General features: G+C 47.0%; 1 protein-coding gene across 1 annotated transcript in view; it reads right to left on the reverse strand.

Annotated features, from left to right (window-relative positions):
- The window catches only part of LOC132571150 (zinc finger protein 287-like), a 39,596-nt gene that overhangs the window by 14,016 nt on the left and 6,974 nt on the right, over positions 1–18,606 (reverse strand). Inside the window, exons 2-5 of the mRNA XM_060237825.1 lie at positions 10,324–11,215; positions 5,362–5,488; positions 3,518–3,622; positions 660–1,328 (exon numbers count right to left, since the gene is read on the reverse strand). Of these exons, the coding sequence (XP_060093808.1) occupies positions 660–1,328; positions 3,518–3,622; positions 5,362–5,488; positions 10,324–11,007 (1,585 nt within the window). The 5' untranslated portion in view covers positions 11,008–11,215. The remainder of the gene's footprint in view (positions 1–659; positions 1,329–3,517; positions 3,623–5,361; positions 5,489–10,323; positions 11,216–18,606) is intronic.

Below are 18,606 nucleotides of genomic sequence, written 5' to 3' on the forward strand. Positions count from 1 at the left end.
AGGGCTCTCCCTTCCATGTTCCCTCTAAGCTGCAGAGTCTTGTGAGCAAAAATTCTACTTTGTGAGCTACTTGCTTTAAAGTTGTGAGCAGCTGACATTAAAGTTGTGAGCTACTGCGTAAATTATTGTGCTCTGGGGTCATCCTTCCTGCGCCAAGACAAAAATGCGTAAGCTGGAGGCTAAATATCTGTGAGCTAGCTCACGCTAACTCAGCTTAGAGCGAGGGTGGCCAAACTTCCTAAGTGTAAGAGCCACACAGAATAAACGTTACATATTTGAGAGCCGCAAGACACGAAGATCAGATATTTGAGAGCCACAAGGAAGGAAGACAGGAATGAAGGAAGGGGGAAAGAAATCAAACAGATGGGAGGAGGGAGGAAGAGGCGGAAGAAAAGCAACTTTAAATGCATTCCAAGATGCCAGCTGGCTTAGCTTGGAGAAGTGATTTAAAGAGACAAATGACTTCTCCAAGTTGGCCAACAGGGCAGTGGGGACTTCAAGAGCCACACAGTTTGTGCAAAAGAGCCACAGTTTGGCCATCCCTGGCTTCGAGGTAACACCGCTCTCCTATTGTTCTGAAGATGCTGACTGAGGGAAGATAAAAGATAAAATGAAAATGTCTAAGCAGCCACCAGGCTCTATTAGTCACTGCAACTCACCTCCACGCTTGAAATGACCTGGGTTCCTTTGGCAGCCGCGGATCCTCCAGTGCCTACACAGGCTCGACATCCACCTGAAGCTTTGGCCGCAGTCCTGGCACCGGAAAGGCTTCTCTTCTAAGTGGACATCGGCAGGCTTGGCAAAGGCAGGAGCCGTGGCCGGTCTCCTTCCCCGCCTGGAGCCGAAGTGGTTGCTCTTTCCTGGACGGCCTAAGGGTTTTCTCCCAGGCCTGAGCCGGGAAGCAGGCGCATGGATCTTCTGGTGAGTCTCCAAAGTGGCCAGCTTTGAGAAAGTTCTTCCGCACTCGGAGCACCGGTAGGGCCTTTTCGGGTTGTGGCAGCTCATGTGCCTCAGCATGTCCGACAAGTAGTAAGTACGATGCCCGCACTCTTTGCACTGGTGTTTCTTCTCTTTCTGCTTTTTGCTTGTCGCCGGCAAGGATTTCCTCCCGCGAAGCTGCACTGGAGTCCTTTGTGGCACGGGTCCTTCCTGCTTCCTGCCTGGAGGTTCCCTCGGGCGCAGCTTCCTCCTGGGGCTCTCTTCGCCCACCTCGGGGCTCGGAAAGGCCTCCGTGGAGTCTTCCGTCATGGCGTCAAAAGAGCCTCCCGCCTCCGAATCCGCATCCTCGAAGCTCTCTATTTTGATCTCACTCAGAACTCTGCTCTCTGCTGAAAGAGGCAAGAAGAGATACCAAGAGTCACTTCGCTGCCAAGGAAGAGGGACAGTGGCTCAGTGGTAGAGCATCTGCTTGGTAAGCAGAAGGTCTCAGGTTCAATCCCTGGCATCTCCAACTAAAAAGGGCTCAGGCAAATAGGCGTGAACAACCTCACCTTCAGACTCAGGAGAGCCGCTGCCAGTCTGAGTAGGCAATACTGACTTTCATGGACACAGGGTCAAAGGCAGCTTCATATCTAAAAAGTTTGGCTTGGAAGACAGGGAGATGGGCTGAGACCAGGAAGGCTTCTAAAATGGACTCTTGATACGACCTGAGGCCACCGTTCTTCCTGTTTTACAGGCAAGGAGGCATCCTGGATGACTATATTGTTGGGCCCCTCTCCTATGCCAAAAGCTAAAGGGCTCCCTCTTTCCCCGCCATAATAAAGCTCTATAATGTCCTCTCTTAGCTGTCTCTTTTTTGAACTTAGAAGTTTCACACTCTTCAGACTTCCCTTGTAGGGAAGGAGCGGTGTGTGTGTGTGTGTGGGGGGGGGGGGTTTCTTTGTTTATGGAGTAACTGTGGAATTCACCTTGACCTGGATAGCCCAGGCAAGCCTGATCTTGTCAGATCTCAGAAGCTAAGCAGGGCAGACCCTGGCAAGTACTCGAAAGGTACTCCAGAAAATACCATGGTAGAGAGGCAGAGGCAGGCTTATGAAGCTACTTTGAATGTCCTCCATGCCAGGGAGGGAGGGAGGGAGGGAGGGAGGGAGGGAGGGAGGGAGGGAGGGAGGAAGGAAGGAAGGAAGGAAGGAAGGAAGGAAGGAAGGAAGGAAGGAAGGAAGGAAGGAAGGAAGGAAGGAAGGAAGGAAGGAAGGAAGGAAGGAAGGAAGGAAGGAAGGAAGGAAGGAAGGATCTTAAGCCAAGACTTTTCACTCCGAACAGAGTACAGGGCCCTGACCTGGATAGCCCGGGCAAGTCCTATCTCATCAGATCTTGGAAACTAAGCAGAGCCAACCCTGGCAAGTACTTGTATGAAAGACCTCCAGACACTAGCTGGGCCAGGACACAGAGGCCAGCTTCATCAAGCCACTTCTCTGAAAGTCCAAGTTCCACTCAGGGTTGCGAGAAGTTAACTATGACACATATGCACACACACACAAATTCCCCCATTTTTTTTAAAAAAGTAATTGTGGAATTCACTGCTAGTGGAGGTAGAGAGGGCCAGGAGAACAGAAGTCTTGCAAAGGGGATTACATCAATTCATGAAGGAGAGATCCATCAATGGCAACTAGTCACGGTGACTGAAGGGAGCCTCCATGTATGGGGGACACTGCTCTTTGAAAACTGGGGCTGGGAGGTGGCCTGAGGAGGGTTGGCTTCTGTGCCCCATTGGTTGGCCTTCCAAGGCAACTGGTTGGCCCAGGGGCGTCAAACTCATTTGTTACAAGGGCCAGGATCTGACATAAATAAGACTTTGTTGGACCAGGCCACGTGTGTTCCTATTTAAATTTAGGTAGCAGAGATATAAAGTTTATAAAAGACACAAACACGATTAAGGAATTGTTTTTTTTGTTAAAGCACCTGGTGGTGGGCAGTGGGCACCATGTTGGGAACCCTAAAATAGGAGGTGTGAAAAACCCATGTAAATAGCTGCTTACTACACTCACAGCACGTGAACTGGGCTTCAGCCTACAAGCACTTATGCTTGGAACAGAACTGTAAAGACCTGAAGTTGCTACAAGACTCCTGTTCATTGTTGTTGCATCAGACAGTCACCCCACTGCATTTGTAGATACTGACGAACTTCCTGGGCATTTATAATCCTTCCAGCTCAGGAAGGTGAAATGATGGTTGGCTTGCCTGGGGGAGAGCCACTGAAAGGTTTGGAATCTTGATACTGCCCCAAACTGCTCTGACCTGTATCCTCGGGGTTCACCACAGGTGACAGCAGATGCGCAGAAACCTGGGTCCAGCCAGAGTGGCGAGGAAGAGCCCTCCTGACTTCTCTACACATCAGTTCACACAAGCTGACCTCCTCTACCTGCCACTGAATACACAGGCCAGGGCTCCAGGCACTTGGCCTGTGACAAATGGAACCCCTGACCAGACCATTATTAGCGGTAGTCGCACACAGGAAATTGGGAAGGCGGTTGCCGAGAAGGCCTGGGGCTTCTCACACTCAATATCAAACACTTACCTGGAATAACACCTGGAATCGTTTCCCCTGTCTCAGTGATATGGGAGAAGATAAATCCTTCTTGATCAGGCTGGGAGATATCCGGGTTGGGAGCCAAGAGTCCTTCTTGGGTATGGGAAAACAAAACCAACATCAGGAGACTGGTCCATTCTTGCCCTACTCAGGTCAGGAACTCAAAGCTTACTATCGATCCCCAGGCTGAGGGAGGCAAGGCTCAAAACAACTTGAGAAAGAGCCTTCTCCAACACCACTCCTTATTGGTGGAGCCAACTCCCTGAGGAGGTCAGAACCTTGTGGGACCTTGCCCAGTTCCGCAAGGCGTGCAAGACAACGCTATTTCAGCTAGCATTTACCTGAATGGCTCTGAATGGATTTTTAAGACTACAGAGTGCCATCTTTAAACTGTACTGAAATTAGCACCAAATAGTTTTCATTTCATTTAATCTAAATGTTTTTATTGTTTTTTATCATGAACCGTGAGCCGCCCTGAGTCTGCTTTGGCGGGGAGTGGCGGGATGTAAGTCAAATACACCTAAACCTATCCTGGTGGAAAATAATTTATTCATGGACTCCCGCCTAACGATTTGTGCTGCATTTAAGAAAAACCCAACAACAATCAAACAGGCTGTTGAGAAAAAACGCCCATCCCTTCACAAATCTGAACACTAGACTGCAGAATGGCTTTGTATAGGAGGCCATCCTTGAAGTGTGTACAGAAGCAAGAACAGAAAACTAGCAGACTTTCTGTCTAGGAGGACGGGCTATCTGAAGCCTCTTAATCCCGTTAACTAAAGCTGAAGCAGGAAGGAGAGAATAATGGGCGTCTTCACTGAAACCAACAGGGGCTAACAAGGAAAGCAAAGCATTCGTATGGTACGTTCTTACCCTATCCTGGTGGAAAATATATTCATGGACTCCTGTAGGGAGTTGGACTAGATGACTGTGGAGGTCCCTTCCACCTCTGTTTCTATAAGTGTGACAGCTTTTGGATGGCTTTTGAGAAGGGTTAAGGCCAGGGCTTTTTTTGTAGCAGGAACTCCTTTGCATATTAGGCCACGCAGCCCTGATCCTCCTGCAGCCAATCCTCCTGGAGCCTACAGTAGGTCCTGTACTAAGAACCCTGTAAGCTCCTATAGCAAGGGTGACCAAACTGCATGTGGCTCTTTCACACATATTGTATGGCTCCTGAAGCCTCCACCATCCCATCAACCGGCTTGGAGAATACATTTAAAACTAAAGTTGCTTTCTTTCCACCTCTCCTTCCCTCCCCATCTATTTTCCTTCCTTCCTGTGCTATGGCTCTCAAACGTCTGACATTTATTCTCTGTGGCTCTTATGTTAAGCACATACGGTCACTTCTGTCCTAGAGGACTGGCTACGTCAGGAATGTGTGACTTAATATGCAAAGGAGTTCTTGCAACAAAAAAAAAGCCCTGGGTTAAGCAATCCAGGGAAATTAAGACCTACTGGTGGCTGTCAACCATGACAGCTATACGGGATTTCTATGTTTGGAGGCCGTATATCTCAGAATGCACTGAGCAGGGAGGCTGGACTAGACAGCTTCCACGATCTTCTCTATGACTTCCTGGTGGGTGGTACAAAGCTGCAAGAGGCCTTCATCCAAAGGAGGAAAGAGAAGGGTGGACCACAGAGACCTCTGGGCCAGTCCAGCAAGGGACCTCTCACCTGGCCCTTACTTAAGTGGACTGTTTGTCACAGGGCCTTTCCTCCTTCTCAGCCTTATTATAACTTTTAATCAGAAAATTAAAGTCTGTCACCCCAACTCCACAGAGACCCCCTCCCCCCACCCCACTACCTCTTTTCCTAAAGGAGAAAAGGCTTACCGGAACTGCTGACGTTCCCATAGTTCCCGTGTGCGATTTCCCAGTGCGCTGGCTTTTGATCAACATTTACCGTAGTCCAGCCACTCCTCTCCAAAGCCACGCTCCTATCCTTCAAATTCGCAAGCCCCTGAAAAAAAAAAAGAAAAGAAAACGTGCCCTGCTTAGACTCAGCAGGCCCCAGAAACAAACCCTGACACATGTACAATCTGTCTCTCAGTTGACCCTTCACGGCCTACACAGCTTGAGACCAGGGTATCTATCTTCAGGACGGCCTATTCCCATATGAAATGTCTGCTAGTCATCTCAGGAGGCCCTACTTTGGTTGCCGCGGCTATCGGAAGTCAGGAGACAGCAACTCAAGCAACTCAACTGGGGCTGCCACAGTGGAAAAAGGCAAGGGATTCACAGAAAAGGAACTGAAAATAAAATTATAATGCCCCTGTATAAATCTACCATGTGGCCTCATTTACATCAACGGCAGAGGGCTCTAGCCCACAACAGGCTGTGAGTTAAAAAAAATAAAATAGACTTTTAAGCTTACGTTCTGGCCTAAACTCCGTTTCCCAAATGCCAGTGCACGGACCAACACAAAAACAGCTTACACTTTGTTCAGAAATTGTTCTTAACCCCGGACAGAACCAGTGTAGTAAGACAGCCTACAGAGAACTGAGTTCCATCTCCAAGCAGAACGGAAGATCTGCTTATAGCATGCCTCAGTCAGACTAGAATCACAGAGCTGGAATGGACTCCAGGGTCATCTAGTCCAACCCTCTGCACAGTGCAGGAAACTCACAAATATCTCCCCCTAAATTCACAGGCTCCTCATTGCTGTCAGATGGCCATCTAGCCTCTCCTTAAAAACCTCCAAGGAAGGAGAGCCCACCACCTCCCGAGGAGGTGCCAGTGCTGGATATTTCATGTCTCTCTAGAGGTAGTTTCTTGTGGACATACATTCTTGTGGAACCAGCATTTCTTGTGGACATATAGGACAGCGAGAAAATCAATGCTTTTTCTACTCCCATCACTGCCTCTGTAAGGGTAGGATCAGCACACGTCAGAGCAGGGGTCCCCAACCATTTCAAGCCTCCAGGTACCTTTGGAATTCTGACACAGGGCGGAGTGCACAACTACAAAACGGCTGACTCAAGAGGCAGAGACGGTTACAAAATAGCTGCCGCAGGAATAGGAGCCAAATGCAAAATATCGGAGCGAGGGTATGCTTAATTCTAACTCTAATACTTCAGGAAGAGCTCTGTTTAACAAGAGGCCCTTTTAAAAGAACGTATAGCTTAAAATCTACATTTCTTGCACACACACAGGACCCACAGTAAAGATCCTTGGGCTACGGTGGGCAGCTACTCCTGAAGGAACTTTTAAAATATCTGTATAGCCAACCAGATCTCCAATATGGCTGCCAACCTCCACGTGGGGTCTGGGGCTCCCTCAAATTGGCAACTCTAAGCAAGATCAAACGATACTGCTCACTTGGGTCTAACAACCTATTTACTCAAAGGAAAGGTCCCCTGTGCAAGTGAGCACCAGTCGTTTCCGACTCTGGGGTGACGTTGCTTTCACGGCAGACTTTTTACGGGGTCGTTTGTCGTTGCCTTCCCCAGATCTACACTCCCCCCACCCAGCAAGCTGGGTACTCATTTTCCCGACCTCGGAAGGATGGAAGGCTGAGTCAACCTCGAGCCGGCTACCTGAAAACCCAGCTTCCGCCAGGGATCGAACTCAGGTCGTGAGCAGAGCTTAGGACTGCACACTGCAGCTTTAACCCTCTGAGCCACGGGGCTCTTGTTTACTCAAAACCACTGTGTAAAAAGATACACCATTCAGTCGCATGAGCCCATCACTCAAATAATGCCAGCACCTATCAGCCTTGCAGCATGATTATTTACAGCTCCATGTCTCCTATTAAAATGCCATAAACTGAGAGCACCTGAACTTCTTACATAAACTTTGCTTTTGCAGCTTTGACAGATCCTTGCAGCGTCTGTCAGGCTCCTCCACCTCTAGGGAATCTACAGTAATCCGCTGCAAAGGCACATGAAAGCAGCAGTGAATGTCCAGGTGAGTGCTGAGGATCAGCAGCCTCATCATGTTCGTAACACCAATTTCTGTCTGGTTGCACCAAGCGGTGCTATTTGCTCATTTTTATCCTGTTCTGCAACTGCTAGGCTTCCAAAATGGCTTCCGATAAGAAACACAAGGAAGCCTTCAAACAGCAACACATTTGTACCACAGTGAAGATCAACCCTGACAACTATACTGCACACTACCTCTTTTTCAGAAGGCCAACATCTCTGACAGATCTGTGGGTTTTCTCTTACAATTCTCCTGTGCTACAGGCAGAGGAAGAGTCTTGCCCACCAAACGGGAAATGACACAGTGCAATATGGATGTAAGAGAAGCCATGCTGGATCGGGCCAATAGCCCATCCTGTCCAGCACTCTGTGTCACACAGTGGCCACAACCCAGGTGCCATCAGGAGGCCCATCAATGGGGCCAGGACACTAGAAGCCCTCCCACTGTTGCCCTCCCCCCCAAGCACCAAGACAGAGCATCACAGCCCCAGACATACTGTTCCATCTATACCTTGCAGCTAACAGCCACTGATGGACCTCCACTCCAGATGTTTATCCAATACCCTCTTGAAGCGGTCTACGCTTGTAGCTGCCACCAGTTCCTTTGGTAGTGAATTCCATGTGTTAATTACTCTTTGGGTGAAGAAGTACTGACTTTTATCTATTCAAAGCTTACTATTCATTCATTTCATTGCATGCCTAGGACTTCTTGCGAGAAAGGGAGAAAAGTACTTTTTTCTCTACCCCATACATAATTTTGTAAACCTCTATCATGTCTCCTCACAATAGTTGTTTCTCAAAGCTAAAGAGCCCTAACCTCTTTAACTTTTCTCCATAGAGAAGGCGCTCCATTCCTTTAATCATTGTAGTTGCCCTTTTCCAAAGCTACACTATTCTTTTTTTTGAGGAGCAGTGACCAGACCTGTATACAACAGGGGTGGCCAGACTGTGGCTCAGGAGCCATATGTGACTCTTTCACACATATCATGTGGCTCTCGAAGCCCCCACTGCCCATCAGCCAGCTTGGAGAAGCCACTTCTCTCGTTAAACCACTTCTCCAAGCCATGCCAGTTGGCTTGGATAATTCATTTAAAGTTAAAATTGCTTTCTTTCCACCTCTCCCTCCCTCCGCCCTCCCATCAATTTGCCTTTCAGCTCTCAAACATCTGACGTTCATGTCTTGTGGATCTCAAACAACTGATGTTTATTTTTCGTGGCTCTTACATTAAGCAAGCTTAGCTACTGCTGGGATACAATATTCCAAATGAGGCCACACCATCTGTTTATTCAGGGGCATTATGATACTGGCTGATTTGGCGGGGGGGGGGGGTGCTGCAGTCAGGTCTGCAACTAGAAATCAACAGGAATGGCTGAATAAATGTATTAAAACATATACCTGGCCTTTCCTCTTGGTTCAAGGCAGCTTATAATGACAGTAAAAACATCCCTAGCTACAGGGGTGGAGTTCTAGCAAGAGCCCCTTTGCATATTTGGCCATGCACCCAATGGAGCCAATCCTCCATGAACTTACAAGGCTCTTTTTTGTAAGCTCTTGGGAGGACTGGCTCCATCAGAGGTGTGTGGCCTAATATGCAAAGAAGCTCCTGCTAGAACTCCACCCCTGCCTAGCTAAAACCAAAATTAAAATAAGCCCCCAAATCCGTTCCCCACCCTCAAACAGGCAGGCCTTACAGGACCTCCTGAAGATCACCAAGAAGCGGCACACCTCACCTCTTCGGGGAGCCCATTCCACAGAGATAGAACCATGACAGAAAGGGCTGAGGGCTCTGGGTGAAGCCAGATGGGCAACCCTAAGTGGTGGGACAGCCAACAGGTGGCTGCCTGATAACAACAACAACAACAAAATTTTATTTATATCCCGCCCTCCCCGCCGGGGCAGGCTCAGGGCGGCTAACAACACAATTCAAGTTTAGCTATACAGATAGATAAAATTACAGTTAAACAACATGAACATTTAATTAAAAATCTGCTTAAGTTTTAAAATTAAATTAAATTAAATTAATAAAAGTGCTAATGGCAGTGGTCATCACCCAGGGACATATGGAAGGAGGAAAAGGAAAGGTTCCCTGTGCAAGCACCAGTTGTTTTCGACTCTGGGGTGACATTGCTTTCACAATGTTTTCACGGCAGACTTTTTACGGGGTAGTTTGCCATTGCCTTCCCCAGTCATCTACACTCCCCCCCCCCCTGCAAGCTGGGTACTCATTTTACCGACCTCGGAAGGATGGAAGGCTGAATCAACCTTGAACCGGCTACCTGAAACCCCAGCTCCCACTGGGGATCGAACTCAGCTCGTGAGCAGAGCTTAGGACTGAAGTAATGCAGCTTTAACACTCTGTGCCACGGGGCTCTTCTATGGAAGGAGACAGTCCATCAAATAAAAACCTACCCTATACCTTCAAACACATCAGCCCCAACCTTGTAATCTTAAGTATACCGTTGCTAAACAGGTAAGAAGGGGAAAAAAATCCTTCATAGAATTCCAAGAGTTGGAAGAGACCTCTAGGGTCATCCAGTCCAACCCCCTGCACAACGCAGGAAATTCATAAACACCTCCCCACACCCACCCAGAGTGACCCCTGCTCCATGCCCAGAAGATGACAAAAACTTCCTCATGTCCCTTTCATTTGACAGAAAGGAGGGAGAGAAAGGTACCGTTACCTGTTGTGCTTTCTTCTGGGCATGGAGCAGGGATAACTGTGGGTGGGTGTGGGGAGATATTAGTGAATTTGCTGCATTGTGCAAGAGGTTGGACTAGATGACCCTGGAGGTCCTGTTGGAACATATGGTTGGAAGTACTGAGGGCCCCACCCTTCCCAATACTAAATGTCTGGATTAAATACCAAACCCTCACCGGCCATTCCCACGTCTTGGGTGGTTGACGGCCCATCAGGAAGTCCTCCGCCAGGGCCACCACCTCAACGCAGTCTTCTGGGGCGTATTGCCGCACCCAGTTCTGGACTTCCGGAGGCAGCATGGCTAAAAGTTGCTCCTGGATGATGAGCTCCAGGATCTGCTCCTTGGTGCGGTGCTCTGGCTTCAGCCACTGACGACAGAGGTCCTGAAGATGGCCATAAATCCGCCGCGGCCCTTCGAACTCCTGGTAACAGCATTTCCGGAAGTGCTGCCGCTTGGACTCCGTCCGAATGGCGTCCCCTCGCAAGAGGGCGGACTTGACCTTCGTGTAGTCTCCTCTCTCTCGGGCATCCAGCCGGCAATAGATCTGCTCCATTCCTCCCCTGAGTGCTGGCAGCAGCCGGCCTACCCACTCTTCTCTAGGCCACCGGCAAGCTTCGGCCACTTGCTCAAAGGCAGCCAGGAAAGCTTTGGTATCGTCCCAGGGCACTGCATCCGTCAGCTGTGGGATGCCCCATCCGGCGTGAGAGTGCTGCACTGTCTTGAGAAACTGTTGCCACTGGGCTTCCCACACCTGGGGCAAACTCTGCTCCGGCTGCTGGTTCGCAGACGGTCTTGGGGCTTCCTTGAAATACATCACCTGGACAATGCGTGGAACCTTCCCGGAGGCTTCCGAACTCATGTCTGTCTTTTGGGGGGGGAAGGGGGGGGGCTGCTGCTTGGTCCTGAAACCAGAAGCTCCAGCTAAGTGCCTGTCGATATTCTGAAGTCCGGGTGCTGGCCCTTGACAGTCAGGAATGTATTTCAATTGGCTAATCCTAGATGTTGGAAAATATAGATCTGTCCTCTTCCCAAAAGCATCCCCACCAAGAGGATGGCTGCCTTAAAAGCTAGAATGAAACAAAAAAGGTGTATTAGAATGGAAATAAATGTAAGCATGATTTTTTTAAAAGAAAAAACCCACACCACCAATATGTAAATATGGTTCAAACTGCCTCCCCTCAAGCGACACATTTATGTTCTGCCTTTCTTGAAGACACATTAATACCTTTAAAAACAACACAATGTCCAAAAGTTGTACCAGAAAGGCTTCACTTTTCGCATTCCTGCGTCTTTACTGTCTTCCCTCAGCTCTGACAAACCCTGGTGCCTATTGTGAGGTTTGAAACTTATATCATGTCTGCTAAGAAGAAGAAGAAGAAGAAGATATTGGATTTATATCCCTCCCTCCACTCCGAAGAGTCTCAGAGCGGTTCACAATCTCCTTTACCTTCCTCCCCCACAACAGACACCCTGTGAGGTGGGTGGGGCTAAGAGAGCTCTTACAGCAGCTGCCCTTTCAAGGACAACCTCTGCCAGGGCTATGGCTGACCCAAGGCCATGCCAGCAGGTGCAAGTGGAGGAGTGGGGAATCAAACCCGGTTCTCCCAGATAAGAGTCCACACACTTAACCACTACACCAAAATGGCTTCATTTCTACATATCCTGTAAGAGCCTGACCTGTGTGAAAAGGTGGCAACCAACCTCAGTGATGTGGGCTGAAAATTTTTCTGATGCTATAAGTTCTCTGTGGAAAATTTTCCGCCCCACATATCTATCAACAGTTGTCAGGGCTGTTGTGCTGCAAATCAATCATTTCAGATAGGCTAAATATGGGAAATGAAATACAGACAGCCCCCAACCCTTGTACATGGGACCAAGCTGACTAAAAAATTGTTTATTAACGTTTGAGTAGGAAAATTTTTAAATTCCAATTTGCTGGAAAATTCACATAACTGACCAGCATCCCGCTTGGGCATGCACTAGGGAAAGCCAATGAGAAACAGAGCTGAGGGAGAACAGCCAATCAAAAGCCTGAACCCTCTGAGAACCTAACTCCATTTTGAATCCATTTTATTTTTGTTGGCCCTGGCCTCCTGAGCTTTTAAAAAGCAACTAGCCCACAGAAATACAGCAAGTAAAGCCTCTCTTGCCATACAGACATGCTGAGAAAAATCATGGGCTGTATTTCTCCAGGGTTACCTGCTTTCAGAGATCTGCAATTCCTCCTACAGACAGAAATAATTTTTGTAAATTTACCTCTATTTGTCCCAGAGAAAAATGCAAGTCTCTTCCTTACAATTTAATCTTTTTTAAAAAAAAACACACACACACACACACACCAAATACTGCAAGTTCTCACACAAACAAGGTGAACCAATGAGAGAGAGCTAAGGGAAGACAGCCAGTCAAGGAGGCTTCTCCCCAATAAGGCCTGGCCGCTGTGCTCTGAGAACAGTATTTCCAGGGGAAACTGTCAGGGAAGCTATTGGATGCTGCTTCAGGCTTCCCACATTTGATTGTGTTTTTGATTTAACCCTTTCCAATGCCACTGTCAACTTACTCTGTGTTCATATTCAGCCCTTTTACCAAAAGTACTCATATGTTCTAAAAGTACAAGATTTTTGAAGCGTCTTTAAGATGCACTATATATTTACTTCATTCATAGTCCACTTTTCTCCCCAATGGGGATCTAAACCAACTTACGACATCCCCCCTTTCTCCACTGTATCCTCACAACAACCTTGTGAGCAATGCTCCCTTCTAAGCTTAGTGTGAGCTAGCTCAGTGTTTTTTAGCCTCCAGCTCACGCATTTTTGCCTGAGCCCAGGAAAAATGGCCCCAGAGCAAACTAATTTATGCAGTAGTTCACGACTTTGATGCCAGTAGCTCACAACGTAGAATTTTTGCTCACAAGACTCCACAGCTTAGAGGGAGTATTGCCTGTGAATTAGGTTAGGCTGAGAATGTGGATTCCTGACAATCCTTCTGTGTAGCTATGTCTGGGGTAGCATTTGCACCCTCTCCATCTGATCCCATTTATTCAAAGACCTGTCCCCAAAAGGGATCCAGTGATGTTTACATATACAGCCATTTTCACACACAGTGACAAATATATTTAAGTCCACCCTTCTCCCAGAGAAGCGAGACCCAAGATAAGCAGCAGCAATAAAAATTAGCCCAGCATTACCTCATTCTAAGAATGAAATTAAAAGCACCAGGAGACAAACAGAGAAATAAAGCCCAAAGACCACCGTCTCTGAAGACAGCCACCAAGCCTGAAGTGCTAGAAAAGAACTCTTCTAGAGGTTCTGTTTCACATTGTCCTCCAAAACTACAAAAGACATGAAGATTCTCTAATTTCCTCTCATTGCACAACCTGGGAGCACCTATAGAAAAAGCCTGCAAGATGGACAGAGAAGAACATAATCCTGCAGCGGGCAGAAAGATCACAAGGCGCAGCACTCCTGAGCAAAGCCGCCGTGTGGGCCCACCCCTGCTATAAATCAGGCATGACAACCACTCACCAAGTGCCAGTTATCACAAAAAACAAGGATAGCCCACCATCTAACTCAATAAAAAACCCCGAGAACAAAGCCATTTTACTGCTGCTTTTGAACAAAAAAAAAAAATCAACGGACAAAGTGCATTCCTCACCTCCCTCTGGAAGATCGGAGCCATAACTGGGTAAAACTGAAGCCCCACATACAGTCCTGTAGGATGGCGTGGCAAACACGAGCCACTGACAGAGCATGTAATCCGTAAAGCTAACAGATCACAAATTAAGCACTGAGAGAGACATTAGTGTACCAGGAACCATTTTGAATCTATTCATTCTGGATGCCTGGACAGCCATTAGCTAACGCTTAATGAGGGAGGGAGGGAGAGGGGATTCCAGTGTGGAAAGACCTACTTTTTTTCCTTATTCCCTTTCTGAAAACAAAAGGGAAGTCACCGCCCTTCCTTATCACGCAAGCAGCCTGGCCTTCATGCATTCTTGCAGTATTATCAGCAAAAGCCTGAGCGAGAGAAGATTATTGTGCAAACACTTTAGAACTCATTCATGGAAGTCAGCAGTTTTTCCCATGAGTCCCTCTCCCTCTCTCTCACCCTAAAGACCTCAGATGGACCCCAAAACTGAAGCAAAGCTTAGCCACCACCACAACATACCCTAGAGTGGCAAGAATTTTGGATCACGTCAAAAACGGATAACAAAATAGCTGCATTCCCAGAACACAGTGTGCAAGGCAACAAGTAATTCAGATTTTTTTAAAAGCACACACAGTCACAGATAACAAATCCACATGACTTGTGGCCACCTTTCTACTAAGTCAGACAGAAAATGGGGTTGAGATGCACAAGAGAGAAATGTGCAAAAAAGAAGTGACACAGAAGATCACAGTGAGATAACGGCACACGTGCCCTTCTCTCTCACACACACCCCCAGAAAAAGAAACTGCTGCTTGATTCCCACAATTTAGTCCTAGTAGGAAACCACCCCAGGTTTGTTACAGTTAGAACCCGGAACAAAACATGCGACAGAGAAGAGAGCACAGCCCCCTCCAGACTTTTGCTTGCGACTGCTTCCTTTCCCTGCCAAAGGAAACACAAAGCCCCTATCAGATCTAGATGCACAGTCTCTTCCCCACAGCCAGCTGGTTTCTACCAGTGGAGCGAGAAACAAATGGGGTGGCAACCTGATAAATCTAAAACACAAGGGGCTACAGGTCTGGGCCTGATCTGAAAACAGAACTGGTATGGACAGGAGTGGGCAGGAAAGAAAACCAGAGTGATTCTTTTGACCAAGGGGCGAGACAGGATCTTCCTGGTGACCCCAGGATGAAGAATTGTGACCCACAAAGAGGATGGGCAGATAAAATCCCCTGGGGCATGATGGGAGAAGCGTCCATTTGGGCTGATTTTATCTGGAGAAAGGACCTCTCACGCATAGGCTTACCAGGTCCCCCTAATCACCATCAGGGGATGTGGGAGGGAGGGGAGGTTTACCAGATCCAGGTTGGGAAACTCTTGGGAGATTTGGAGATGGAGCCTGAGGGGAGGACAGGAACCAGTGGGGTCCACTGCCATGTAGCACAAAAGCATCTTACATGGAAAATGGGATGATAATAATAACAATAATTTTTAATTTATATCCCACCCTCCCCGACAAAGCAGGCCCAGGCCCAAAGCAGCTGCTGGATGCTTCTGTGTTACTGGAAGTTTTTAAAAAGCAGCCCCAAGGCCCTGACCTGGATAGCCCAGGCAAGCTATCTCAGAAGCTAAGCAGGGTCAACTCCGGCAAGAACTTGGATGGGAGACTTCCAAGGAATACCGCAGGTTTTATTCCGTCATCTCTCTGAATGTCCTTCAGGCCACCAGTAAATCACCAGAAGTCACCATGACTTCCAGGTGCACACATACAACAACCCCTCCCCCCAAAAAAAGAATTTTTAAAAAAGCATCACCAAGTATTTGCATCCCAAAACAATCATCAGTCAGATGCAACCTGGCCATTGATCTACTGGTTGTGCGTGAAGCTTATACTGAATTAGGCCAGTGATCCATACAAGTCAGAAAGTGGCGCAGAGTGTTAAAGCTGCAGTACTGAAGTCGAAAACTCTGCTCACAACCCGAGTTCAATCCCTGGCAGTAGCTGGGTTTTCAGGTAGCCGGCTCGAGGTTGACTCAGCCTTCCATCCTTCCGAGGTCGGTAAAATGAGTCCCCAGCTTGCTGGGGGGAAAGTGTAGATGTCTGGGGAAGGCAATGGCAAAACCACCCCGTAAAAAGTCTGCCGTGAAAACGTTGTGAAAGCAACATCACCCCAGAGTCGGGAACAACTGGTGCTTGCACCTTTCCTTTCCCCCTACAAGTCAGTACTGCCTACTCAGACTGGCTCTCCAGGATGGCAGGAGAAGGTCTTCTGCACTACCCACTGCCTGATCCTTTTAACCAGAGGTGCCCACTTTCTGCATGCAAAGCAGAGGCTCTTCCAGAGCCACAGCCCCTCCCCCTCTCCCAGCAGCTACCGACTTTCTGCCTGGACTAGAAAACTCCATTTAAACATAGTGCTTCTGTTCACCCTTCATCTCACGATTCTACCAGTCCCGTATGTCCCACTCATCCAGGAAAGTCTCTTAGGCCTGAGCATGGCTGAACAGCAGGAATTAAAAAAAAAAAAAACATTTAATGAGTGTATTATAGATTTATTTGAAATATTTTAAAGGTGCTATTGCATCTGAATTAGGACACTCAAGGCAGAACAATAAAAATATTAAAACAAGCTTTTACATATAAAAACCCAGTGAAACAAAATACAAAACACATTAATGGAATAAGAATTGTGTCCAAAAATTGTGCAAGTCAGCCCCCCAAACTGAAAAATCTGAAGAGGGTAGGGCTGTATTTATCACAAGAAGTGGTGTTATCTGCATTTTTACAGATGTTAAATTTTTTAAGTTGCTTCTCTAAAAACACAAGCTTTTCCTTCTTTTGCATAATAACAATGAGGTCAGTTGCTATTTCTAAAGCCAAAAAGCTCTGGAACAAGTAAACAAAAAAAAAATCTAGGGTGGACCAGTTTACAGCTATTTTGTAGCTTGATCATTTAAAAATAAAAAATGCAAAAAAGATGTACTTTTTCTTTCTGAAGAATATGTTTAACAAACATTTAACAGTTCAACCTTTTGACCTCAAGTCCCACTTCAGGAAGGGCCACCAATGTCACAACAACTGTGTATCAACACTTTGTAGTTCCCCTAATAGAATTAACATTACTCCCCAGGAGAACACTGTTAAACAACAGTGAGCCATTAAGAAAATCTGGCACAATGGGGTCAATCCAGTGATGGTGATCTATCGGAATTTCTGACGTAACAGTTTTTTCTTTAGAACTAAACATTTCTGCATTAGCCAAAGTGAAATGCTGCTCAGACAGAAGTCGGCTAACCAACATAAGGAACAATAAAAAGCCCCAGTCCACAACCAGATTATGCAAATAGATCGAGATGGGTAGCCATATTAGTCAGGCTGTAGTGACAGAAAAGAGCAGGAGTCCAGTAGTACCTTAAAGACTAATGAAGAGTATGAGCTTGCGTGTGCCAATGGCTCACTTCTTCAGAAAAAGCAAGCAGCAACTCACAAAACCTCATACCCTGCCTCAGATTTTGTTAGTCTTCAAGGAGAAACCAGATTATGACATCTGATCACTGGTCATGCTTGCGGGCCACAGCCTGAAAAAATCAGACAAAGATAATACACAGCCATGTTGATCCACAGAAAAAAAAAACCCAGACACAACGTATTCTGCCCTGAGCTAAGTAAGGTCTGCCTAGGTTAGTACTTGGATAGGAGATCACTAAGGAAATCCAGAATTACCACGCAGAGGCAGGCAGCTGACCATCCACCTCTATTCACTGGAATTCACTGCCACAAGGAGTGGTGGCGGCTACAAGCACAGACAGCTTCAAGAGGGGACTGGATAAACATATGGAGCAGAGGTCCATCAGTGGTTATTAGCCACAGCTTACTGTTGGAACTCTCTGTCCGGGGCAGTGATGCTCTGTATTCTTGGTGCTTTGGGGGGCAATGGGAAGGCTTCTAGTGTCCTGGCCCCACTGGTGGAACTCCTGATGGCACTTGGGTTTTTTGGGTCAGTGTGTGACAAAGAGTGTTGGACTCGATGGCCACTGGTCTGATCTAACATGGCTTCTCTTATGTCCATGTTCTATATCTCTTGCCCTGAAAAGATTGCCCTAAGTCTGCCGCAACTTGATGACACTGCACCACACCACAACAACAATTCCAGTTTAGCCAACAACAGGCTATTGCCTGTATCTACGCCATGTGTTTTCCCAATAATAGTTGAGCTTATTTGATTTATAACCCACCCTCCCTGCCAAAACAGACTCAGGGCGGCTCACAAAACGTAAGAGTAAACAATAAAAACAGTTAAATTAAACATTAAATTAAAACAATGTGGTGCCAATGTCCATATAGTTTAAGGATGGCATTCAGTGTTCTTGGACTGAATGTGCAGCATTACCTAGAAAAGCAGAAGGCTAAAAGCTATGAAAGGCAGTCACCGTTTTTGGGAACTCTGGGGTCCATTCTCTAAACTCTTCCTCCCTGAGCAAGGCTGTGAATGATGAAACATTCTGGGTAACATTAGAGTATGAGGTCGCCTTAAGTTTGAAGCAACTTGACAGCATCAAATACACACAGTAAAAGGTATTCCATCGGTGTTTTTAGAACTGAAACATTAGGTTAACTTGAAATTAACTCAAACTGCCAAATACTTCTTGATTTACACCCGAATACAGCAACAAAATATTTGTTGTTTAATTTTTAATAATGTATTTTTGTAAGCATCTTTTAAAAGATATTTTTTTAAAGTGTCTGTTTTGGGGTAAAAGACTGGGGAAGGCTGAGGACTTCCGGGGGAGGAAAATGTTGAGCTGAGCT

This window comes from Heteronotia binoei, chromosome 5 (assembly GCF_032191835.1).
Source record: "Heteronotia binoei isolate CCM8104 ecotype False Entrance Well chromosome 5, APGP_CSIRO_Hbin_v1, whole genome shotgun sequence".
NCBI lineage: Eukaryota > Metazoa > Chordata > Lepidosauria > Squamata > Gekkonidae > Heteronotia > Heteronotia binoei.